This window comes from Enhydra lutris, unplaced genomic scaffold, assembly GCF_002288905.1.
Source record: "Enhydra lutris kenyoni isolate GAN:26980312 unplaced genomic scaffold, ASM228890v2 scaffoldscaffold37, whole genome shotgun sequence".
Classification (NCBI taxonomy): Eukaryota; Metazoa; Chordata; class Mammalia; order Carnivora; family Mustelidae; genus Enhydra; species Enhydra lutris.
The window spans coordinates 25,317,572-25,344,995 of record NW_019154121.1 but is presented as its reverse complement, the minus strand read 5'-3'; the positions used below and the strand labels follow the sequence as shown (position 1 = coordinate 25,344,995).

General features: G+C 43.7%; 1 protein-coding gene across 1 annotated transcript in view; it reads right to left on the bottom strand.

Moving 5' to 3' along the window:
• Positions 1–222: 222 nt before the first annotated feature.
• LOC111154452 (contactin associated protein like 2) overlaps positions 223–27,424 on the bottom strand; it is a 2,043,877-nt gene continuing 2,016,675 nt past the window's right edge. Inside the window, exons 23-24 of the mRNA XM_022514057.1 lie at positions 4,335–4,415; positions 223–589 (exon numbers count right to left, since the gene is read on the bottom strand). Of these exons, the coding sequence (XP_022369765.1) occupies positions 390–589; positions 4,335–4,415 (281 nt within the window). The 3' untranslated portion in view covers positions 223–389. The remainder of the gene's footprint in view (positions 590–4,334; positions 4,416–27,424) is intronic.

The following is a 27,424-nucleotide window of genomic DNA, read 5'->3' as shown; positions in this document are numbered from 1 at the left end:
TCAGCTTTTCTCAAGAAAAAATATCCACATTCTAAGGGCTCTTAAAAATGTAGAAAACTTGCCCTGTTACCATGGGTTTTTTAGAACACCTCTAAACACACACAAAATAAGACGGTATTACCTACAAATTTCAACCATTTCTTAAACTCTAAAAGCATTTTTTGTATTATTTTGAGTTGATACAGAAGGGGAATCTCAGCTATAAAGAAATATTAAAAAGTATTTTTTTTTTGTGGCAATCCGTCTCCAGAATTTTCTGTTGCTTGCCTCCCCCAACTTGTGCTGATATTTTAAGGATGTGCTCAAGAGTATGAAGTAGGGTGCTTTTGTCCCTTTCCCTCCTCCCTAATAACTCGCCCTTCCCTCTCCCATAGCCAAAGAGCCACCCCTCAGATGAGCCATTCCTTTTTGCTCTCATCAATGGTCTCTGTGAAATTGGGGTCGTTGTTCATGATGGCGGCGTCGGCGCTCTCTGCGGACTCTGCTCCCTTTGCTTCATTGGTGTGGTAGGTGCCCTTGTGGCGGAACATGTAGCGAATGAGGAAGACCAAGGTGCAGAGAATGGTGAAAATCACCACAGCGATGACCCCTGGTGGAGACAGGAGAAGCACTGGTCATTAAACAGACCTCAGATTCATCTCTCCAACACCACCTCCCCCAGGCACCTGGGTTCCCTCAGACACCACCCTCCCCCATACAGAACACAAAACTCCAAAAAGGAACAGCAACAGAAATGGACAGGACTGAAGGAAACAGAAAAGGAAACAGGATCAATACACAGCTGTGTTAACTGATAGACAATTAAGCAGACAGGAGGAACCACTGTTCAACCCGTTTTAAAAGCCCAGCATTAGGGGCGCCTGGGTGGCTCAGTGGGTTAAGCCTCTGCTTTCGGCTCGGGTCGTGATCTCGGGGTCCTGGGATCGAGCTCCGCATCGGGCTCTCCGCTCAGCGGGGAGCCTGCTTCCACCTCTCTCTGCCTGCCTCTCTGCCTACTTGTGATCTCTGCCTGTCAAATAAATAAATAAAAACCTTAAAAAAAAAAGAAAAAAAAAAGCCCAGCATTATCCTGATACCAAGACCAAACACATCACAAAAAACCAAACCAAAACAAAAAAACAAAAACCAAAACTACAGAGCAAGAGTTCCCTTTGGTAAAATTTTAGCCAATCAAATCCAGCAATGTGTGGAAAAGAATATATTATGTTTAAGTGGTGTTAATTCTAGGAATGCAAGGTTGGTATAACGTGAAAGAAATAAAGTGATGTAATTGACCACATTGAAGAAAAATACAGGAGAAAAAGCACCAGACAAGCTTCAACCTCCATTCATTATAAAGCATCTCAGAAACTATCAGTAGAAAGGACCTTTCTCAACCTGATAAAAGGCATCTGTGAGAAACCTACAGCTAATATCTTAATACCAAAAGAATAAACAGATTTTCTCTAAAATATGGAACAATGGAAGAATGTAGTTCCCTCAATGTACTGGGAGCCCGAGCCAATGCAAGAAAATGAATAAAAAAGAAAGAAAAAGGTGCAGATTGAGAAGAAATAAACATTTTCTTTATTCTCAGGTGATACGATGATCTATGTAGAAAATCCTAAGGGATATGTTAAAAAAAAGTTTCTAGAACTAAGAATAAATTTAGCTAGGTCATAGGAGAGATATAAAGTCAATATACAAAAATCAATTGTGTTTTTATATACTAGCCAAAAGTAGTTGGGAAAATATTGTGAGTAATAAAGTAATAAACATTTTAAAAAGTAATAAAATAATACCGTTTGTAATAAAACAACCCGAACACAGTTGTTCAAAGCTATGTACTCAAGACCATAAAACCTTACTGGGAGAAATTAAAGATGTCAGTAAATGGATAGATAGACCATGTTTAAGAACTTAAGTACCCAATATTGTTTAGATGTCCATTTATAGATCTAATGCAATCTCAATGAAAATGACAGCAAACTTTTTTTTGGTAGAAATTTATAAGTTGATTCTAAATTTTATAGGGCAATGCAAAGCATCCAGAATAGCCAACATGATTTTGAAAAACAAAAAAGATATAACTGGAGATTAAAGAATTATGCAATAAAGCAAGCATGGTCTTGGGTAAAGATTATATATATATATATATATATATTTATTTATAGATAACACCCAGAAAAAAGACATATACATATATGGCCTATTGATTTTTGGCAAAATCTCCAAGGAAATTAAATTTGGAAAATATGGTCTTTTCAACAAATGGTCTTGGAATAACTAGTATTAATTTGGAAAATAATGGCTTTGACCTTTATACCACACTATGTAACAACTCAAAGTGATGACAGACTTAGTAACAGAAGCCACAGCTATAAAAGTTCTAGAAAAAAACACAGGAGAAAAAATCTTCACAACCTTGAACAGGTATATTTAAAAGATAGAATTTTAAAAAATCACAAAGTATAAAAAGATTTGAAAAACTGGACTTTATCAAAATTTAAACCTCTTGCTTTTCAAAAAATATCACTAAGAAAATGAAAAGGCATGTCACAGACTGGGAGAAAATATTCACAATACAGGTGTCTGACAAAGGACTTAAACTATCTAGAATATAAAAAACTGTTATAACTCAAAAGAAGAGGTAAAACAATCCAGTTAAAAGATGACGAACACCCTGCTTGTGTTCCCTCTCCAGCTATGTTTCTTTCTGTCAAGTAAATAAATAAAATCTTAAAATCTTTAAAAAAATTAAAAAAAAAAAGATGACCAAATAGTTTTAAACAGACACTTCACAAAGGATTTACAAATGGCAATAAGCATGTGAAAAGATGCCCAAAACGATTAGTCACCAGAAATCGCCACTAAAACCTCAATGAGTTACCACTACTCATCCACTAGAGTGGCTAAGATTAGGAAGACTGAAAATACCAAGGATTGATAAGATTGTGGAGCCAACCTGACCTCCCAGATAGTAATTATGGGAATGTAAAGTGGTTCAACCATTTTTGGAAAACTGGATAGCAATTTCTTACAAAGTTTAATATCCACTTTCTAGAACACACAGCAGCTGCACTGCTAGAATTACCAAAGAGAAATGAAAACTTATGTTCATAGAAGGCTTCAACAAGCATATTCATAGCAGCTTTATTCAAAATAGCTGCAATCTGGAGACAAACCAAACAGCAACAGGAAAGCAGATTAAACAAATGATAGTACGCTCATACAATAGAATACAACTTGACAATTAAAACAGACTATCGATCCATGCAACAGCAGGTAGTTCTCAGAAACACTGTGTTGAGCAGAAGTAAGGCACCACAGATGGCATACTCTAGGATTCCATTTATGTGAAGTTCTAAAGGAGGTAGAAGTAATTTACGTGACAAAAAGCAAATCAGAGCTTGCCTTGGTTGGGACTGGGATGGGGGAAAGGATGGGCACAAAGCGCTTTCCGTGGATGGCAATGTTCCGTCGCCTGGTTGTGGTGGTGGTTATGGGTGTGCCTATTTGTCTCGTCACTGACCTGCTCCATGTGAGTAAGTCTGTTTTATACTTCAACACAGTTGATCTTAAAAAAGCAAAAATCAGTGAGGATAGGGACCTTGATAAGATTACACCAGAACTTTGGACAATGTGATTTAAGCAGCGTTCTGAATGTATTCTAGTTCTAGAGGCATCTACTGTCTCCATGTGGAAAAGAAACCTACTGGCTAAGCCAAGGTGACTGGCTGGGTTCAAAATTGCTGACATGTTTACAACAGTAGCAATACTCAGACAAGCAGGAAACATCCTCATGAACAAAGACAGAAGGTGCAGGCAGAGAAGAAGGCTTTGCGCAACAGGGATGTCCGTACTGACCCAGATAGGAGGGACTGTGTTTGGAGAGTTCCATCATTCTGCTGTTGTCCATGGTGAGAAAGAAGGCTAGAATATTTTAGATACCCTAGCTTATTCAATTCTGAGGAGTTTTATTAAGACAACTCAAAGCAGACCGGCTTAGTCCTTCCTACTTTTGTAGTAAGCTATCCTGGGCCATCTGGGAGGGGAGGGAATCAGAATGGAAATGAAGTGGGATAAGGATGTCCAGGCTACTGCACGCTGTCCTCCCTGCCTGGTCAGGTGTTGGCTAGCTCCGCACCCCCTCCTTTATTTATGGATCAGCAGTGAAAGGTAGCTAGGTGTCCGCACATCCATCCATATTCTACAATCTTAAGTCATATTTAATTAGCAAAATGAATCAAGTAAAAATCTACATGACTGTTTTCTTTACAACTATGATTTTATTGAAATTTTTACTTTCCACAGGGGAGTAGTGCACATGAAAGCCTGTTCTGTATATCACTCACCTCCAATGATAGCCGAGTTTCTGTTGACTCCATTTCTTATAGCTTGACCTTGGCCTGGATTATATGGAAAATCAGCACTAGCTGCAGAGGAATACACGAAACAGTCAAATGTAAGAGTCAAGGATACCAACAATCCTCCCAAATTTGATGGGTATTTCTGCTTTATTTTTTTTATTTTTTTATTTTTATTTTTTTAAAAGTAGACTCCATGCACAACTTGGGGCTTGAACTCACAACCCTTGGACCAGGAGTCGGATGCTCTACCGACTGAGCCAGTTGGGTGCCCTGATGCACATTTCTTCATACAACTCTTCAATGCATCCTGTTTTTCCAGACGAGATGTCAGTTTTAGACGGACCCATCTTGTTATCATTTCCACAAGGTCACAGCTCCTCTGCCCCCGGGTTTGCCTGGTTCTCCCAGACACGAGGCCCAGAGAAGTGCTGTAAAGCCTTTGGAGGAATGTTAGAGAATCAGAACTCTCTCTCAGCCTGTTCCCACTCCAGGATAGGCAGACTTAGGTACTAGAATACTTTTTCTTATGTTTGGCTGAAATCTGCCTCCTATCCACTTCCATCCCATTGATAACTGGTGACCTTGGCTATTTATGTAGAGCTTTTTACAGCCTATAGTATTAGCTTAAAAAGGAATCATTTCTTTAAATTAATATTTTACATGTTCCTAACAAAACATAGTACGTGTCAGGAATTTGTACGGGGGTAAAATTTCCCAAGAGTTGAGAATAACATAAACCACCTAATGAAATTTCTGTTTCTTTCCCTATTATTTAAAAAAAAAAAAAGAAAAAAAAAACCAGTGGTATTAAATCCCAATCTTCTCTAAGATATATTTCAAGGCAAACAGATCCTGAAGTCTTTCGATGGGTCATCATTATCCAAACAAACCAATTTAGCTTCAAAGATGGTTCTACATTCACTGGGCTTCTGTTTGAGAAGTTATGGTTTCAGGCAAACACTCCTACAGAAGCAGCTTCTCCTCCAGCACATTACCTTTGTCTAGTCAGAGCCATGGCTACTGGACGGCATCAATTAGAGATTAAAAAAAAAATTAAACTAGTTGTTTGGGATAACTCAATGTGCACACACCGAGGAAACAGGCTTATGTTATGATTTAAGGAGAATCTCACTGGGGACTCAGGTTTTCCAAGGCTCATCCTCGAGCTCTACTTCTAAAGGTTCCCAGGATAATGATGAAAGGATGTAGAGGGGCGCCTGGGTGGTTCAGGCAGTTAAGTCTCTGGTTTCGGCTCTGGTCACGATCCCAGGGACGGAGTCCTGCATTGGGCTCCCTGCTCAGTGCGGAGGCTGCTTTTCCCTCTGCCTCTCCCCGCTGTTCATGCTCTCTCTGTCTGTTAAATAAATAAATAAAATCTTAAAAAGAAAAGTGGGTGAGCCTTTCTTCTCCTTTTCCCTAGCAAATAGGGCAATCAAGAGAGAGATTTCAGATTCCACCAGCAGAGACTATTTAACCCTTTCTCTCTTCAACTCGATATTCTTCTTTAAGACCAGGAAAATTATCCTTTCCTGGATGCCTCATATTCCAGATCAGCTGGACCATCAGTGCCACTCACACCTGTCGATTTGATTAAAACACAGACACTAAGAAAGATACAAATGAAAGAGAACTTATCTCTGAGTCCTCGGGACTTTTCCTATCCCCTTCCCTCCTTAGCTGGAGGATGTGGGAGAGAACTTTTGGTATTATGTGCTTATTTTAACTGGTCCAACCCTAAATCTAGGGAGAAGGGAAAGGGGCAGAGCCAACGTGGACCGCAGTGGGGTCCAGCAACTCTCCCTGCCCTTCAGGAGTTTCTGGGGTAGACGGCATGGACTGATATTCAAAATCCCAAGTGTCAGCCCAACGATGCAATGATCTTACATTTATAGGCTCATCGCCTGATGTCATAAACTTATCCTGTATGAGTAAAAATGGCTTACATAACACAAATAATGTTTTTAAAGATTTTATTTATTTATTTGACAGAGAGATCACAAGCAGGCAGAGAGGCAGGCAGAGAGAGAAAGGAGGAAGCAGGCTCCCCTAGAGAGCAGAGAGCCCGATGCGGGGCTCGATCCCAGGACTCTGAGATCATGACCTGAGCCGAAGGCAGCGGCCCAACCCACTGAGCCACCCAGGCGCCCCACAAATAATGTTTTTAGAAACCTCGGTTTCTTCTATAAACCTGAGCTTTCTCTTGAGAGAAGTATTATTACTAGATGTGACAAATGAATGTACTCAATCATTCAACACATCTTTCCAGAACGCCTCCCGTATGTCAGGCACCATTCTAAGTGCTGGGGATACACAGTGAACAATAAAAAAGATGAAAACTGTTATTAATGAGAACTTTCCGTGCCCCGTTGAAGGGTTTGGCTTATGTAGTCAAAACACCCATCTGAAGCATGGATGTGGTTATAGTTATGACCCTATATATTTTCAGTAAATTGCCTGAAATTGCTTTGTAGTTGCTGTGTTGTAACTCATATACACACAGGGCCACAGTAAGATCTGGTTATGAATGCACGTAATTCCCTGGCATACTCCATCCTTCCAAGATGGAGAGACTGAGAGTTTCTTTCCAAGGATGAAAGTTTACACTTTCAGTGCCCATCCCTGATGTAGTTTCCAGGCCTTCTGACAATGTAATCACTCTTCTCTGGACACAATTTAGTCCATGTCCTTCTAGAAAGTCATCAAGCTTGTAAGTGGCCCCGCTGGGATTTAAAATCAGGCAGGATTAATTCCCAAGACAACCTTCTTCCCCATCCTGCCTTTGGAGGGCTGGGAAGAGACAGCCAGGCGAGGAAGTCCCAGGGTTCAGCTAGATTAGCTGGGGCAGGACCCATGGGAGGAGGAGCCTTTTTAGGGGACGAGGGAGAGAAATCTGGTTTGTCTTGGACATACTGAGTTTGAGAGGCCTGTGGGATACCCAGATGGAGAGATCTACTGGACATTTGGTATTTGGTGAGTGACTCCTATTTCCCATCTCCTTTTGATGAACACAGAAATCTCCTCACCACTTTGAAATAATATGAACCTTCAAAATACATTAAGCATGGAGACAAAAAATTACAGTGGCAATTTTGTTATTATTCTCTTGTGTGATATTCATGATATGAAACTGTTTGCTTTTCTGCTTCGGGTAATGTGGATGGTGGAAGACAGCATGCTTTCTCTCTGCTTCCAAACCTACTTTATGGCTTTGCATCCTTGGCTACAAAGCCGCCGAAAAACACAGATGTCTAGCGATACGGACATGCCTCTCCCTGGGTCCCTTGAAGTTACGGACACAAACAGTAGTGGAAGGTGGGGGTATGACCTCAGATGACCCACAAAGAACAACAAGAGTTAGAAGAGACCATTTAAAAATATGCCAGGATTGCCTTTGGTTTTAAATCCGAATGCCTTGGCAGGGGGAGGGAGGCCTCCTGTGAGCTGAATTTCCCTCCTGCTTCCTCCCTGCCAGGACCACTGCTCCACCAGACACTGCCGATGCTCCGGTGGACACGTCCTTGCTCATTCTTGCTCGTCCATCCATCCACGCTCAGCTGTTTCACATCCACCTGCCCTTCCTCTCTGTGTCCACCAAATCCTACCTCTCTCCTAAAACCATCCTCAGCCATGTGTCTGGCACTCTTGTCAAGGGCAATCAGTCTTAATTCTCATCCCTCCTTACATGGTAGCCACCCTCTTAAAGGCAGGGGCCGATCTTAATTATGTTTGCAGACCCGATGACATAGTGCTGAAAAGTAGCAAAAGCTAATGAGGTGTTTGTTAAAATCAGTCCACTAAGAGGTACGTGTGCAAATGTTTCTGTAGCCTCTTCTAATACTTAAGTCTCTGGTGCAGGTCTAATTTTAACCCACTGAGCCACCCAGGTGCCCCGGTGCAGGTCTAATTTTAAAAGTCAGTTACCTAAACCTGACTCAACCCTTAAAGCGAGGCAGCGTGCTTATCCTTCCCAATAAAGAAAATGAGCACACAGAGTATGGAAAGGCGCTAGTGGTTCCTGTGTCCACTAGTCTTTGGTGATTATCAGAAAACGACCTGTGGGAAACCCTCAGGTACAACGGGAGTCCTTATGAAATTCAAGGGCAGGGTTCTGATTCTCGTGTGAGGATCCCTATTTTCATGGCCTTATTTATTACTTAAACCTGGTTGTCCTAGTGCGTGTGAGCCCTTACTCCCTGAGGCAAATCTGTTTCACTCTGGTGAGCCCAGCAATTGCGATTCTGATAGATATATTTGAAATGACTTCATTGTAACTATCCTTTCCCCCAGGGTCCCGACATCCTCTGGGAAATGCACATCGGGAAACACGGAAACCAAGAGACACGAGTGAGAACAGAGCACAGAGAACAGAGCTCACCCATGACACAGGCTTCATTCTGCTCCATCCCACCCCAGTTTGCTGGGCAAGCTGAGCAATTTTAGGGGTGCAGCAGTATCAAGGAACGTATATTTCGGGAAAAGTCATGGGTAGGTCAATATAGACTGGCTGGTTCTGTTGGTAGAGCATGGGGCTCTTGATCTCAGGGTCGTGCATGAATTTGAGTCCCATGCTGGGCATGGAGTCTACTTCAAACAAACAAACAAACAAACAAACAAACAAATCAGACTCTAGGTATTAATAGTCTCAAGACCAGACTTGCATCAAATAGGCAAAGACCAGATTCAGTACACTTCCCCCTGGATCTCCACGTAGCAGAGCGTGATGCTAACCTCCAAAGCATGGGGCTACACCAGCTCTGACTTAGCATCTCACAGAAGTGTGTGCGTTTCTGCTTACTTCCCTTGCTCATGTCCTCTTGTCCATCTGGCCTCCCCCATTACACCGACCATGCACAGACCATATTCCCTTCGCACACCCAGAGATTAGCTCCCGTCCCCTTCCCTGCCCAGCGGAGGACTGGCAGAGCGCGTTGCTGGAGGAACCCACGTGGAGGGGTTCTTGACCCGCACACGCGCTTGTTAAACAGCCCGGCTGAGGCTTCAGAGCCCTACATGCACTCCTACTGCCCTTCTTGCCCAGAGAAAGAAGACAGGCCATAGGCCCCAAACATATTCAGACACGGGTCAGATTCACACTCGACACACGGACGTTGTCTTCACCACATGCAAAGCGCCCTGAGAGCTCAGTACTGGTGTGCTATCCCTCCTCCTCTGTCTTCAGGTTGAAAACAAGGAAGGAAACAACAAACTTTTAAGAGCAGGCCAGGGGGGAGATGTTCTCCATAATTACATGCATACAGTAGAGTGATCAGATCTTTGAACTGGGTGAAAAAAATGTGATTTCCTCCCCCCAAAAGAATAGAAAGCATGAAAATTTTATTCTGGTTCCAATGGCATTTTGTCCTTCCTTTTGCTGCGTTCTTGGCAGGATTTACCAGGAAAGCAAAAGACAGTGTAATCAGCACTTCTTATTCTGGGGGCTGTGCAGGGGTGAGGGGGGCACCCTCCCCTTGCAGCAGTGACGAACGGGGCTCCTGAGTGCTGGAGCAAGTTCTGAGCCCCACCTGCCAGGAGGCAAGGGATGTCACAGGTCACCATGTAGGTTGTTTATATGTGATAAGCAGTAAAGCTCTAAATTCTAGATTATAAAACTGGTCACCATTTTGGATGACTCTCGACATTAAGGCCCGGAAGAGCAAGTCGTGGGTAGAATCAACCCACCAGCTTTTTCCTTCCATTGTGGAGCATGACATGTAAATCACATGAAACTCAAATTTCAGGAGCAAGCTCTTCAGGAAATATAATAATGGCACTTCCTGTAAGTCAGGCACTGGGTAAGTCATTTTCATGTATGAACTCATTTCATCCTCACATTGAACCTTGAGAGGCTGGCATATTCAGCCCATTTGGAAAGGCTCAAAGCTTGTCTGAGGTCTCATGACCAGCCAGGGTAGAGCCAGGGATTGAACCCAGGACACTGGCTCTGGAAACTGCTTGCAAAACACTAAGCTGAACTTTTTCTAATATGAAAATAAACACAGTAAGAGCAGGGCTAGGGAAAGTGGTTCCCCATCACTGTACATGGTCTACACTGGCTCTAGCGAACCTCCAACACGATGGCATGGTTTGTTTTTTTTAAAAAGATTTTATTTATTAACTGGACAGAGAGAGAGAGAGAGAGAGATCACAAGTAGGCAGAGAGGCAGGCAGAGAGAGAGAAGGAAGCAGGGTCCCCGCTGAGCAGAGAGCCCGATGCGGGACTCGATTCCTGGACTCTCAGATCATGACCTGAGCCGAAGGCAGAGGCTTAACCCACTGAGCCACCCAGGTGCCCCACGACGGGATGGTTTTAAGGCAATGAACTAACTTAGCCCAGTCGTTCTCACTGTGGTTGGCCGCCTGCCTGGTTCCCCAGGATATAGGAAGGCTTCTGACTGCACTTGTCTGGCTTCAAAAGACATGAGAGACATTTTATCTGATAAAGGATAATTCCACATGGTGACGGGATCAGCCGAACAATGCAATAACCCCTGAATGAACACCGTCAGAGAACAGAAGACCAAGATTCCCCTGGTTCCAGAACAGAAAGCATGGTTTTTACCACCGTGAAAATACTTGGGAAACTATGAAATCATGACTAGTGTGAATTGTACTTTAAAACATCAGTGTCAGAATATAATTGTTGACTGCGAATATAGAATGTGAAAAACTAACAGAGAAAGTTTCCAGGCAGGTGCTAAAGTACAAATAAATGATTTAACAGACCGTTGTAAGAAGAGAATATTAAAGAGAGATTCGAATTCTTTAGCCTCACATTTCTTGCTTGTCCCATTGAGCAGACAGGGAGAGGATGGAGTAGTAAAGCAAAATTTTTTTTTTTTTTAACTACACAAGATAAATAGTTGCAGTTCTTATTTACTAACTTCAAAATATGTAAAATTGTAGACTTTGGGCTCAGAAACCAATTGCCAATAAAGCACACATTTAAATGCATATAAAAATAAACCGAGATTATCTAACATAAAACCCCCCCAAGTGAAAGGCACTAAAAGCTTCAGGTTGTCATATATCAGGGACGAAAAAATTAGATAGTAGCTGACATCTCCTAGAGAAAATATCGCCATGGAAACCACTTGAGCTTCGGCATCTAAAGTGATAATTTGAGACACTTGAACAAAACTGCTGCTATTAGTTATAATTTAATTTGGATTGCCCCATGATTTTTGCAACGGGGGCTGGGCTAGATGATGTATACGTGTCTTTGTTCTTCTTAGTGTCTTTGTTTCATTTTGCTTTATTCTCCCTTCCAGGCTGAGCTCGATGGCAGAAAATTGTTAATTTTTTCAAAGAATCTGTTTCAGACATTCACTACTGACTGGTATTTTAGAAATGCATGAACACAAATGGTGGCCGACTACGATGGTGAAGCTATAAGGGGACGTTGTTTTATTTTCAGAGGCTCTGGCTGACCACGTTATCAGGAGGGAGAGGTTCGTCAAGCCCGCCGGGTTTTATCCAGGCAAACGGAGGCATGGCACGTATCCACACGAGCCTCAGTCTCAGTGTCGTATATATACCTCTACACTTCCGTTTTTGCAGAAAGCCAGCCAGCCAGAACTTCAGTTTCAGATGGGGAAGGGATTGTGGATTTTGGCTTCTGACTGGAGAAGTTAAACAAGCCTTCCCTTTCCAGCTTCTTAAAGGAGGGGGCAAGTGACAATGGCTTGCGCGGGCGTCAGAGATGGTGTGACCAGAAGAGGTTCATTAGGTGACAATACACAGAACACAGGAACTGGGCATCATCTGCTGTATGTCTGAGTGTTTGAATTATGCCAACTTCTACACAACAGAACCGAATGGGCGATTGATTACATTAGATTTCCTCCATTTTTTTTTTTTTTTTTTTTATGCCAACTCTGAATTGTCTCCATTGCCTTTTAGGAACAAAGATTTGCTGATGTTCCAGGACTAGGCTGACATTGCATTCTTTTGTCTGATTAACTATAAAGAGGTGGTTGAATTGGAACTAGCTTGTTACCGACAGAAGCTCAGGCTTTGTATTCCATGAAATAAACACAGGTAAGGCACATGGTATCCATTTTCGCGTGGGACAAAGCTGTCAGGTGGGCAAACGATTTCTTCTTCCTTGTTAGTTACCATTGTTTCTGAGTCGGGTGTCAGAGCTGTTGCTGGATGATGTCCTGGGCACTCGTGGATCAGAGGACGTGCCGGCTTTCACAGGCTGGATCCCTCAACGTCTCCCTCCCGAGGAACAGGCTAAATCCCACGGCCAGGTTCAGAGTCCTGCGGCGAGGAGGTGCCGGGGCCACCGCAGTGTGTTCCCCTTGGACCCCCTGAAGCCGCTTCCCGTGCGTCCGGCTGTAGTTCTCAAGCCGAGCCTTGATAGTCTAGATCAGGGAGCCCCAGAGCAAGGGCTGGGGAGCCCGGGGGTGTGGTGCTCACTTCACGTGAAGGCTGCCATGCTCCTGTCTGCCGGGGCGTGCAGATCGGAGCACGGTTTCCCCTGCCTCGGGGCGAAATAAATCCATGCTGATATCAGGGATGGAGAAGCCCCAGTCTGGGGGAATAGGATCGATTTAACCCCCTTTTTGAGGGAAAACCAGGTTTCCACACTGCACTCAGCAGCAGCAGGATCCCCCACCCCCTTCCCGGGCTGACACTTCTATTTAAATTATGGAGGGAGGTCAGTGCACACCGTGCACTGTGTCCTTGGGGGGCTCTCTAAGCTTTTTCTTCTTCCTTGTATTTCATTTAAAAAATTTTGTTTTTAATTTAATTAACATATTGTGTATTATTAGTGTCAGAGGTAGAGTTCAGTGATTCATCAGCTGCATATCACACCCAGTGCTCATTACACCACGTGCCTCCTTAATGCCCATCCCCCAGTTACCCCCTCCCCCTCCCCACCCCCCCTTCCAGCCACCCTCAGTTTGTTCACTAGACTTAAGGGTCTCCTGCACTGCATTCTTTTTTTTTTTTTTTTTTTAAAGATTTTATTTATTTTTTTGACAGACAGAGATCAAAAGTAGGCAAAGAGGGAGGCAGAGAGAGAGGAAGGGAAGCAGGCTCCCTGCTGAGCAGAGAGCCCGATGCGGGACTCGATCCCAGGACCCTGGGATCATGACCTGAGCTGAAGGCAGCGGCTTAACCCACTGAGCCACCCAGGCACCCCCTGCACTGCATTCTAATGTGCCTTTAGGGTCCCCTACCAGCTGCCTGGGATCCTGTGGAAATGCAGATTCCGACTGGGTTGGTCTGGCGTGGGGCCTGGGACTCTGCATTTTGAACAGGGGGCTTGACCGCAAACCTCACCTGGAGGGCAGAGCTTGAACTCAGACCTTCGGTGATCTGTATCTCTGATTGTTCTGCCCATGTGTTTTACTTTAATGTGGTGTCTCAGAGGGAATTAAAAGAATTCCTTCTGAGAAACTTTGGTTTTGCTCGTTTTCAGGTTTTTGGCTGAATCATTTGCGTGTTTTCAATGAGTTGCATGACAGATGCCCCTGTTCATTTCCTTTAGTCCCGTTCCTTCTAGTGTTGTGAAAGCTACTGTAGGAACGCTGCTTTAATTTCCAAGTTCGGTTCCTTAGTATTCTGAATGCAGAGGGGGACAGTCTATCACTAGCCGATATTAAGAGCAGTTGCAGGAGAAACAGCCAAGGAGTTAAATAAATGACTATCTAAGGCATATCCTTTGAGATCTTTTTGGGTTAAAAAAAAAGAATAACACAAGTTTCTTCTGTAAAGCAAGCATACGGGGGAAATATTGTGATATTGGCACCTAGGTTCTTGATGTTACGGTTGCACTGGAAGGCACACAGGAAAGGAAACAGACATATTTTCCAGAATGCTGGGTTGTTGATTTTTCTGGAACTGATTTGTTTTTTGAAAGAATTCTGGTCTCCTTGCTGAGGGCTCTTGTATGGGCGGAGGTTATGCTGGGACAGAAGGCAGCCAGCTCAGGGTCGAAGGACTGTGGCCACAGAGGAACATGGTGTGTCCAATGTGCTGAAGCTCCAGAGTCCACATCTGTCACCGGAGGAAATGCTGGGTCACAGTCACAGACTCATTTTCCAAGCCCGGTGAACACACTTGGTACACAGGGTCTCAGCTAACACGATTTGTGGCTAATTATTGGCCAACCAGTGTTAGCAAGAATTGGTTGTCTACTGAATGGTGGAAACAGTCTCAGGTTCCAAGGACAGGGTGCCTGAGAACACGAGGATGGGAAGATGCCAGTCGTGGTGAACAAGTCAGAAATGTGTCTTTTACATCTCCTGATGGGTTCACCTTTCCTCCCAGACAGGGGTCGCCGTGGCACCGTTCAGAAAACCAGCACCTTCAGGAGACCTTGAAGCTCTTGTCTTCCAGTGAGAAAAGTCTTCACTGTCTTCCAGTGAGAAACATACCCATGAGGCTTCATGGAGATATCAGTCAAGGCTTTGGACTTCCAGAATTTATGACACGGAAGCTCAGTGAAAATAACTTTCTTATCACCCAAAATTGACCCCAGAGATGAGTTTCATCATTTGTGAGACTATTTAGGCACAATGAATCATATGAGAAATCATAGAAGAACAAATGTATCCTTTGACTCTTCCTTCATGGAAATTTCTAGTAAATTCAAAGGCCAAATTTGTGGACAGCTCTTTTGGAAACAGTTGGATATTACTGATCTGCTTTTGTCATCATTGTATGCCTTTTGAGGTAGTACAGTGAACAATAAAATGCATTTAAAAAATGTTTAATCTGCTATACTATCTATATCTTGACTTGCAAAAAAGGTGGTCTTCCGTAGCAGATGGTGAATACACTCCTGTTCTCCATGGGTCGGCTCTGTCAATACCCACAGGGTTTGGGCTTCGCAGGAGGCCTGCATTGGAACTGCTATCTTATCAAAATGTAAAATGCACCCTTTTCTCCTGAGAGTTCAGAAACCAGTACACAGAAGAGAAGGGTTTCTAGAACACAGTGGTATATGGCCAGATTACAGCCTGCTAGTTGGGTTCTGGCTCCGTTTTGCGGTCTCGTAGAAGGGGGGAGTGCGCAAACTGAAAGTGCTTTTAAAAATTAATTCTGCACATGTTTTAAGTCTTTTATCAATGCCCAGTTGGGCTCTTGCTTTTGAAATACTCTTTTCAGCTGCATTAGCACAAGTGAAAAATCCCAATTCCAATCCTAAGACAATGCCTTTTCTTTCAAGAAGGTTGACCCCATAAAAACGAATATACAAGTCTTATGCGGCTATTTCTGCCATCTTTTGAACCGTTGTCTTCTCAAATTACCCTTGGATCTCAGAGGACAACTGTCTTTGGTTGTTGGCAGGTGGAATGACTAGCGGTCATCAAAGAGAACCTTGTACAACAAATGGAAACTTTCCAGTTTTCCGGAAGTTGATTTCTCCGCAAACTTCCGGCACAAGCCATGTGGCTCTGCCCCAGCTCTTCTCATTCATGTCAACAGAGTGTGACAAAAATATCTAATTGGCTCTAGCCATCTTGGGGATGAGTTACTCAGCATGGAAAAAGAGGAAGCAGGAAGAAAAAGGAAAGTGTACTTAGTAGCAGGGATTCAACTCTAGAGATACAGACCATGATTTCCGCATTATCTTTAGGGGCTGACGGGAGGCAGGAAGGCAGTTCTGAATGGGAACTGGAATTCTTTTATGTTGAAATTTAAAATTTCTTTTCAGAGGAAGGAAAAGTGGGAAAAGCACTGAATCGGGAGTGAGCATGCCTGACTTTTAGACCTGATGATGCTATTCTCTGTGTAGTTTTGAGCGAGGTGTCGTAAACACTGGGACCACTGGCTCCATTGGGGCCGCACGTTAAGAACCTCTCTGGGGTGGGGAGCAGGCATCGGGAGTTTTGGAAATCTCTTCCGCCGATGCTAGCGCATGGCCAGTGCAGAGCTTGCCATCGCGGCAGTCACTTGGGTGTTCACCGAGGGAATGGACGCATTATTTTGTGAGTCGGTTTTTCTTATCTCTAGAAGGTGGCCAATAACACACCACACAGGCCCACCACCAGGATAAAACAAAACTGGCATTTTAGCCACTAAAATCATTCACAAATCTAAGCTATCATTTCTGTCTTTATCGTTCGCAGGTTTCTAAAAGTTAAAATTCCCAAGTAATCCCTTGAAAACCACCTTTAGCCTTCCCAAAGGGGACATTTCAGAGCAACCTGTCTCCATCTCTATGTTTAAATAATTGCAGCCACATTGATATCGATTTTAATGTTCATTTATGGTTTAACTTAAAGTTGATTTTACCCCCCCCCCCCCACCAAAGATTTCCATGGTTGCTTTCAGGTAGAAACTCAGCAGCAGAATCAAGAATCCCCCTGAGTCTTTAGACATTTCTGAGTAGTCTGTGCAGAGCCTGGGGACTCAACCAAAGATCTTTTCAAATGAGAAAAACAACTTGTCACTTATTTGTTATTGGGGTTTAGAGTGACTTTCTTCTGAAAAGCGGACAGCGTTGGGACAAACACTTCATCTGGATGATGTTTCTGTAGCTTCTGAAATCATAGGCCAGGATACAGGCCCTGATTTGTAGCAAAGGTTGAACTAGCATTTCCCAGCAGTGACTAGCAGGGATTCCCTTGGGAGAACTGACAACTCAGGGATTCTGACAACAGTCTTTCCGAGTGACAGGTCAGTAAAGAAAGACGCTGCACCTCCCCCGCCCCCAATGGCTCCAAGGGGTATGTTCCAGCACAGCACTGTGGGAGGCGTCAGGCAGGGGTCTGATGGAGCCAAGGTCAGACTCAGACATCCCTGGACAACACTGAGCTCAAACCTGCTTCACTTTTGTGGGCTTCTTGGAAACTTTCTACAACACAAGAAGGAGGCAAACCCTTGGGAGTCAGTGCTTCTGCTGTCAACAGAGAAGTCGCCAGTTCCCCTGCCCTTCCCAGCCCCATGTGACTGGCTACATGGGGAGAGGCTGGCCAGGCACGGACTCAGGAGAGCAGGGGCTCTAAGGATGGGGCCAGGTGCAGTGGGGTCAGAGGGTGCAGAGCACAGAGAGACCAGCAGAATCCTAACCTCCTTGGCTTTCAAATCTACTGTGAAGGACAAAGGGCAAGAGAGGTAGAGGAAAATCAGACTGAAAGAGAAGCCCGCAGAGGAAGGGAAGAACGGCTGACATGTGGTCCCGGAGCTGGATGTTTGAGCCCCTTTGGACTTTTCCACAGTGAAGTTCTGAAGAGTCAGACAGTCTTGGTTAGGAAAGAGTGGAATCCTTGGGCAGCACCTTCCCTCCACCACCAGCACAGAAGCCAAAAGGGAGCAGCATGGGTGGGGAGGCGCTGGTGTGCAGGGGTGGGGCTGAATGGGGGCGTGGCACCCTGCTGCACCTCAGCCACTCAGGTCCCTCATCTCTCCATTCCTGGCCCCCTGCTTTGCAAAATGCAAGCCCGCCAGATCTGTTTCCAGGGACACAGCAAAGCTGCAGCAAGTCGGGGGCTCCGGAGGCTTTTCAGGCGCCTTAGATAAAAGTATTTATGCCAAGACATTGCCCCTGGGAGGTGAGGTCAGAAGTGAGCATTGGGCTTGGTGCTTAGATTTGGTAACTTTGGTCCTGTAGGAGGATGTCACACACACACACCAACAATGAAAATGAGAGCATTAAACTTTCAAGTTACAAAGGTAAAGAGCAGTGAATATACATTTAAAGAAGTCAAGATAAAAGCAACTGGTAAGAGAAAGCAGAAACATGATAGCACTAATAAATAAACCCAGAGCTGGTTCTTTGGGGGAAAAAACAAAAACAAGAAACAAAACAATAATGTGTGCTAATCTGATCAGGAAGAAAAGGGGGAAAAGCTAAACCCAGTATAAAATATCTGAATGAGAAATTTTCTGGAGAGTGGAAATGAATTATAAGAACTTATTTTGTTCAACAATGGAAATGAATTTGAAAACCTAGATTAAAAGCACAAATGTCTGGGAAAATATAACTGAAATTATTATAGATGACAAAGAAAACCTAATTAAACCAGTTGTCATTAAAGAAACTGAGACTTGTCAAAGAGCTATGCTCACCAAAAACCAAAACAACATAAAACAAAACACAAAACCAATGGCCTCCACTGGTTTTACGGGGTAAGTCTATATATATTTTTTAAAGATTTATTTATTTTGGGAGGGGGTAGAGGGTGAGGGAGAGAGAGTCCCAAGCAGACATCACTCCAAGTGTGGAGCCCGACAGGGGGCCCGATGCCACAACCCTGAGATCATGAGCTCACCTGAAACTGAGATTCGGATGCTCAACCGGCCATGCCACCCAAGGGCCCCACGGGGTAAGACTATTAAATCTGCAAGGTACAGGTAATGCCCCAAGCCTCCTTATATCCTTGCTGCTCACAGTGAGGTCTGTGGACCCCCAGCATCAGCACCAGCATCACCTGGGGGCTTGCTAGAAACACAGACTCTCAAGTCCCATCTCTGACCTACTGAATCTCATGACTTTCCCCAGGTGATTCGAAGCTCATTTAAGTCTGGATGACACTTGTTTGTTATTCCACTAGTTGGAGGGCAATGGACAAACCCAGCGTGGTGTGACCGGGGAGCACAAGACTCGACTCATGGTTTTGGCAGGGCTGAGTTCTTGTCTGGAGGCTCTACAGAAACGTCTGTTTCCAAGCTCATGCTTGTTGGCAGAACTCAGCCTTTGTGGTTGTAGGACTGAGGTCCTAGTTTCCTCTCCTAGAGCCCGCCCACATTTCTTGCTCTGTGGCCACTTTTTATGAAGCTGGCACAAGTTTAAAATCCAAATCTTCACCCCCACAAAAAAGGTAAAAGAATGCTACAAACCTAAGAGTTATTAATGTAAAAAATGAACAAGCAAAAACCAAACCACTAAATATTTTAGTAGAATTACTTCAGTTATACTTTGAGAGGATGCCTCTCCATGATTAGATGTGGTTCACACTAGGAATGAAAGCTCGGTCCACTCTTTGGAGATCTGTTGCTACACCTCAAACCATTACTTTATCACAGAAGAGAAAGAACTGGGTCATGTCCATAGATGTTGAAATGGCGCTGGATACTATTTAACACCATTCCCTGATAAAGACTTACCAAAAGAAGAATCCTTAAGATATCATATGCCTACAGGAATCCTTAAGCTATATATACATGTAAGACATGTTACGTATGAGGAAGAATTCAAAGATGGTCCTTGGTGCGCACATACCTTGTTCATTTATGTTAAATATTCGATCTGGGTGCTCCCATGAAGGATTTTGCTAATGTAATTAGGTGCCAAATTAGCTTACCCTAAGATAGGGAGGGTTTTTTGGTTTTTCTTTTTAATCGCTTTGCCAAAAAGGAGAAACAACTTGGAAATTTATCAGGAAATGTTTTAAAGTTAAATTCATATGAATTTTGTATGGAGGGGAAGACACGATAAATGGAAAGACATTCTCTTGCTGGACAGGTAAACATTATTTGTACAGATGTCAATTATCCTGCTATTAACTTACACGTAAAATTCAATCTCAAAAGACATTCTAGAGGATCCCAATGAAATGACCGCAATTCTAACATCACATGGGAGAAGTCAGTGTGCAAGGATAGGAAAATTTTGAAAAAGAGAATAAAAGGGAAACCAGCTTTATGAGATATTAAATGCTATTATAAAAGCCGAATCATTATCACAGCTTGCTGTTGTCTCACGAAGAGTCAGATCAACGTCAGAGACCAGGGAGCCCAGAAGCAGATTTGAACATAAAGGATTCAAATATAAATTGTGAATATGATAAAGGTGCCGGAGAGGATGGAAGCCCAACAAGGAAACGGTGGGACTCCTGACTTACACCTTCCACCCAAACAAATTTTAAGTGGATTAAACCTGTAAATCTCACAGAGGTGCCTGGGTGACTCAGTCGGTCAACCCTTCGACTCTTGATTTTGTCTCAGGTCATGAACTCGGGGTTGTGGGATCGAGCCCCGCGTAGGGCTCCACGCTCAGCGCGGAGTCTGCTTGTCGCTCCCCTCCCCCCTGTACCCCTCCACATGCGCTGGCTCACACACACTCTCTCAAATAAATAAATAAATCTTAAAAAATATGTAAATGTTGCAAATAAAGTCATTGGGAAGAAGTTGTGAAATAATTTTTAAAGTAATTTCTGAATGGAGAAGGCATGACCTAAAACCCAAAAGCCATGAAACACTTTATAATACACCCTGTAAATTTAAAAGTTTTTACATGGGAAGAACTCCATACATTCAAAAACTAGAGATCAGACTGGGAAAACATTCCAACACGTAACAAAATACTGACTTATCTAACATACAGAGAATCCTTGTAAGTCAAGTAGTAAATGACCAACAAAAAAATAGGAAAGAATATAAATAATTCTTTGGTCAAAGAATGGAAACAGTCTATGGAAAAATGAAAATAAGTACTTGTTAACATATACAAAGAGATTTAATCTCCCTCACGATTAACGAAATCCAAATTAAAACAACGAAGTTTCATTTTTTCAAAGAATGTTATGATGTCCTACGTTGGTGAGTGCGTGAGGGGAAAAAGACACTCACACCTTCCTGGATTGGAAGTTCTAAATCTGTGGAGGGTGATTTAGGACAGCTATCAATTAAAAATGCATCCTCCAACCCAACAAAATCACGTGTTCAAAAGCCTGTCCTTATGGAAACAACAGATGGGAACAATGTCAATGACCATTTCATCACAAATCCATGACTCTGATCTTACACTTGACTGGGGCTTCCATAAATACGCTTGGACCTTCTACAGAAAAGGACGATTTGGCCCATTTGCAGGAAATATACACATTAGAAAAGGGGGTAATAACTGTTTCTGCTCTTGAATAAATGTGTACTGTTTCGGTCACCAGAGGGAACAAAAAAAAAAACCAATATAATAAAAAGATTAGGTATCAGAGACTGAATGCATTAATCATGCAATCTTAGCATAAGGATGAAAACAGGGATCTGCTCAGAAATAATTAAGATATAATTATAAGAGCTGGAACGATTATTTTAAGTGCTTGCAGGTGGTAAAGAAAACCAACTACCAGCTTGTAATTATGGAGGAAACTGAATAGATATGGAGCTTTAAAATGTTCATTATATCCATGAAGATATAAAAATACTACCTTCAGATGGTGGAAAGGAAATTGGGAATATAGACAAGAAATCAAGTCATTAAAAATCATGGCAATAGAGGTAGGGGCACCTTTGGAAATCAACTTGGTGTTTCCAGGGGTAAAGGACCTTGGAGGGGGGCAGCTTCAGTCTCCTGGCCGGGGCCTGGGGGGCTGCATTCTGGGATCTAAGAGGGGTGAGGCAGTCACACTGAGTCATCCCCGGGACCACAGTCCATCTAGTTCCCATTTATTTGGGAACAGAACCACATTCCTAAGAGGGCCAGTTTTTCCATTGTTCTTCAAACCTGAGTGAATCCCCTGGACAAGTCTGGGTTCGGATTCCCTGGATTCCTGACAACCTGAGACCTTGGGTCTGGGGTGTGGGGGAGGACTAGTCTGTGTTAACTGTTTCCCGCTCTGCTCCATGCTTTGGGACTCTCCATGTCCTGCCTCTTCCTTCCAGGGGGCTGTGAGAGTTCTGGTCCGAAGGCTTTCATGATCAGATGTGGGTTTGTGTTAGGGTGGGAACCCAGGGGCTCCCGGGGAGTGTGGCTGGGAGTGTGGCTGCCAGCACCTTCTGGACACCTATTCCTTAGGACCTCTCTAGGGAGGGATGCACCTGTCACATACCGTGCACCTGTGCTGAGAGTATAACCTGGAGGTACTAGGAATCCTGCAGGACAGTAACCACTCAACCTTTTAACTAGAGGATCCCTCAGGCAATGAAATCTTACATCTTAAAGTGCCTTATCTATTGTAATCTATATTTTTAAAATTTATTTGAGAGCTGGTGGGGGGGAGAGGAGCAGAGGGAGAGGGAGAGAAAATTCCAAGCAGACTCCCTGCTGACTGTGGCGTCTGAGGCGGGGCTCAGTCCCACACCTGGAGATTACGACCTGAGCTAAAACCAAGAGCCAGACGCTTAACCAACTGAGCCACACAGGTGCCCCTCCATGTTAGTATTTTAAAAAAGATCCTAGGATGTGGCCTTTGGTCTAATGTATTTCATATCAAATATCATGAATGTGATGAAACATCAAAATGCTAATATGCACGCCTCATAAAACAGCTTGATGTACAGTTTGGAGTAGTTTCTTAGTGCAGAAATTTGTGGCATCGGACTCCTGGATTTATTTTTTTCTGGTGTTTGTTTTGTTTTTGTATTTTACAGAATGTACATTGCCATTTGCAGCTGTCTTTCTGTTGGTAAATCCATGCCATTTTAAGGAGATAAGATTCTCTGAATTTGACAAAGAGAAAAAAACAGCCCATAATCCTGAAAGGTAAATCAAAGCAATTGTCTGGTGCTCTGTGACCTTTAAATAAACTGGAACTTAGGGCTGGGGTTTGCCTTTTCTACCTTGTAACTGCTGTTCTAAAACTATTCTAATGACCAAAATGGTGTGCTTTAGAAAGAGGCTGTACCTGTTATCAAAGGGGGGAAAAACTCGGTGGAAAAAAGATTGACTGGATGTTTCTAATACCGCAGAACTGGTTTAAATCAAATCAAATTCATTTGATCATTTTCCCCTCTAAAAAACATACTCTACCAGCCCCAGGCTAGGCCCTTGTGTTTGTGATGCTCCCATCATAACGTCCAGTGTTTCCCAAACTCCAATCATGCAGGGACCAGCTTCACCTTTTTTGCCAACTCCATGAAAAACCTGATGACCATTTATTTACTTATTTTCACTAAATTGATCCAATTTCTTTTTTAAATCACTGATTTTTTTTTTTTTTTTTTTTTATTAAAGAGTGAATGGCAAGGGTGGGAGAGGTGTTAAAGGCATGCCAGAACCCAAAGCAGACTTTCTCCTAGACAACATTAGAAGGATTGAAAGAGAAGCAAATAGGAAATAACTTTATATTATGTAACACCATGTCTATTTTCTTCCCATAATGATCTGGTGACTCCCTATCAAGGCCACTATGTTGCAGTAGTCCAGAAGCCATACACTGCAATGCAAATGGCATCCCTTAGAGTTAGGCAGTGCACAGCCTGACCAACTGTAAATGTCTCTCACTTTGGGAAACAGTGACAGAGCCCATAAGGCTTTATAGAGGTAAAGAGTAGCTTAGTTAGTAGTGTCATGGAAAAGAAAAAGGATCTGATCCCTCGAAGCCAGCATACCTTGGAACACACTTTTTGTCTTTATCCTTTGATATCATCTAATATAAAAGGAAGAAATGTGAGAGAACAAAAAGAACACAAGACCCAAGAGTGGCTGCCTTGAATCTTAATTTCCAGGTCTCTGCAAAGCAAATGTCCTGGTGTGAGTATGAAGTGAGTAGCCCTAGTCCATCACTAAGGTCCTTTTACTACTAAGGCCACAGGACTCCCCATTCTTCATAAATACACTTCCTTCCATTTTAAAGCTTTATCTTCCCCACCCCACTCCGAGATCCTTTCAAATTAAGTTTGCAGCTCATTCAAAAAATGGGAGAACAATCTGACATGCTCCGCAAACAGAGGCTCCTTCCTGGGTGCAACCACTTCTATAAGGATGCCCTTTCCTGAGAGCCCCCGAGTCTGGCCCCACAATGTGGATTTCGTGTTTGTTTGTTTTTGGTCTGTTTTTCTAGTTTTAAGCAGGCAGACTGGCTCAAGTTTAGATAAAACTTCTCTATCTGGGTGAGCTTCCTAACAGAATAAGTGGTCAGGGGAGCCCAACCTTTCGTAAGCCTACTGCTACAGCCTTTTAATTTGTGATTTTGCCATCAAAAGGCAAAATGGTTTTTTTGTGGTTGTCGTTTTTGTTTTTTGTGTTATTTGGCTATTTAATTTTCTTATCTTCTGGTAACCTTACTTCAAGGGCTTACCAAGGGGGCTGTTAAGAAGCTTCTGTCTTATCTGATGAGTGATTCTCAGTCTTGACTACACACCAGAATCATCTGGGCAGGGATGACATCTATGAACACTTGCTTCTCCCGTCTGGGGGCTGTGCCTTCATCGGTCAGGAGTGTAGCTTAGGCATCAGGATTTTTCTAAGCTGACCTGGTAATTCAAAGGTGATCTGAGATCGAGACCTACTGCCTTCGATTGGGGTTTCCAACTTTAAAGTGCATGTAAGTCACCTGCGGATCTTGCTACAATGTGGATGCTGGTTCGCTGCGGCGGAGGTAGGGGCCCGAGGTTCTGCCTTTCAGACAAGCTTCCAGAACCACACTTTCCAAGGCACCTGATCCATCGATCTCCTTCTAACTGTCCTTTTCTCAAAGCAGGACTCATCAGTGCTCACCTCGTTCCTGTCCTGTCTGATCCCTACTCAGCCGCAGGAAACATGACTCACAGGCCCTGATGGGATGTGTGTGTGTGTCCTGTTGTTTTGTTTCTGAATGTCTGATGGCGAAGATTCTTGGTCTCTCTCCACATGAAAGATTATCTGAAAAAGGCAAGGGCTCCCCAAGAGTCGAGTGCACTTGCTCCTGTGGGGGTCTGCTTAGAACCCCAGAGCTGGTACGAAGACGATTTTAAGCTGAGGACATCTGGGTTCAAGGGATGCAGAAAGAAATCTTTTTGGAACTTCCTTTTGGCTGACTGAAAGCGGAAACCTGGGGAAATGAGACTGCCGTTCCCTCTTCTGGGCACTGTTCCTCCCAGGAAGGAGATGGAGCGTAAGCATACCAAGAGCGTAAGCTCTCTCCAGGAAACTTCTATGGCCTTGAAGACAAAGACCATTCACAGATGCATGAACAAGCATTATCACACACTCGCTTAGCTCCTGGCTTTTTTTTTTTTTTTTTCCTTCTAAAACCTCTGTTCCTGCCATACAGGCCCTTTCTCCTCATTCCCTTTTCTCTATTACATAAGGCATTTAAGTATCTAACCATTTATTGAGCTACTTCTCCTATAAGCTCCTGTATGCATAGGAATATTTTTTTTTCCTCTTCATCTGCCTTTTATCAGGGTTTTTTTTTTTTTTTTTTTTTTTTTTTTTAGATGGGGGAAGGGCAGAAGGTGAGACAGAGGGAGACAGAATCCCAAGCTGGGTGTGGAGCCTGACTTGGGGCTCAATCTCATGACCCTGAGATCATGACCTGAGCCGAAAGTGGAGTCAGATGCTTAAACAACTGAGCCACCCAGGTGCCCTTGCATTTTATCAGTTTAATTTGCAGGCCTCCGGAAGAGGAACATAAGAGAATAGAGGAAAGGTTCTTTCTCCCCGACACTATTAAGTAACCTTCCCTTATCTCGGTCTGTCTCTGTTCCCTGTTCAGCCCTCCACCCCCATTCTCTCTCATTTTCTTAAAAGAAAAAAAAATCCAATCATGTTATCTAAATAAGCTTTCTGCCTCATAGTTCATAAGCTGTTTTCTGTCCCTTTATTAAAGTTCATGAGGCAGACACACATACTCCTTTATAAGCATTCCCCCCATATGGAAATGGCTGGAGAGGAGGTGGATGCAGCAGCTGGTCAACCCCAGGTTGACCCCTCCCCAAATCAAGTGTCAATTCTCTGCAAATGGATCTTATGGGGACAGTGCAACCATAGTATCTGGGGTACAGATATTTGATTTAAACATTGAAGGGCACCTGGGCGGCTCAGTGGGTTAAGCATCTTGCCTTTGGCTCAGGTCATGATCTCAGGGTCCTGGGATCGAGCCCCGCCTCTTGCTCCCTGCTCAGCGGGGAGTCTGCTTCTCCCTCTCCCTCTGCCCCTTCCCCTGCACTCATGGTCTCTCTCAAATATATAAATAAAATCTTAAAAAACAAAACAAAACACTGAATAATCACAGAAATGTTCCCTACGTACATTTTCACTCTATCAGTCACAAGAATGAAGCTGTCCCGTGTAAAGCATGATTAAAAAAAAAAAAAAATGAACCCAGAAGTCTAGCCCTGCAACTGTCTCTCTCAGACCATAAAGCAAATACTTTGCTAATTAAGGCCCAGTGGGTGTGAACATGCATTGGCCCAGAGTAGCATCTACAGGCTTTTGAAACTGGTTTCCTGGCAGCCGCCGGAGACCACACACGCTCTCGGCCTCACACAGGGAGTACGTGGAACGGCGTAAGAACTTCCGCTTCTCAAAGATGGCGGGTTGTCTTGGCCCACTCTGGCCTCTGGAGGAATTCATCTGTTCCTTTGTAGCCCTGACATGTGTCTCTTCTCAGCTTCCATCTTCCCTCCTACTTTTCTACTTTCGGCATCAGGAACACTTTCCTTTGTTCAAGGCAGCCCATGCGGAGAAGCCAGCCCACTGTGTAATCCTAACAACACTCACGAAAGAGAATTCTTTCTAAGTACGCTTGGCACACAGCAGCCCTCATCATGTTCTAGGAATGCATGTGTGAGGAACAAAGAGGACTGTTTAGTCTGTAAATTGGCTCTTCTGACAATGGGGCAATTTTGGTTCTCTTGAAGCTTTTGTAAAGCTTTGTAGCACAAATCCTGGCAAGCAGTCACAATGACCAGCGCTGTCCCAGAGCTGATCAGCTCTGAGGACAGGCTGCCGTTTGTGGAAGGCAACCAGATGCACGATGGTCTCATGGTGCACTGTGATGAGTCAGAAGCTAGGCTGGGGGAGAACTTGGGACCTTGACCGGACATTGAAGCGACACGGCATCGCATCTAACATCATAATAACTGTGCTGCTAATATTACTGCTGCTGAACTTTTTCAAAGCTTGCTACCTGCCTATAACCAGGCTGACGGCCTTTAGTACATCATCCCACATAGAATTCTGGGAACTGGGTCTTCTTGTCCCCTTTAAGAAAAAGATTTTATCTATTTCAGAGAGAGAGTATGCGCATGAGCAGGGGAAGCGGCGGAGGGAGAGAAGGAAGCAGGTTCCCTGCTGAACAAGGAGCCCAATGCGGGACTCGATCCCAGGACCCTGAGATCAAGACCTGAGCTGAAGGTAGACCCTCAGCTGTCCTCCTCCTGGGGTCGGCGTTAGCAACATCACAGGGAGACGCATGGACTGTTAGACTTAGAGGCTATGTAGAGATCACACCCTCCCCTCCACCTTAGGG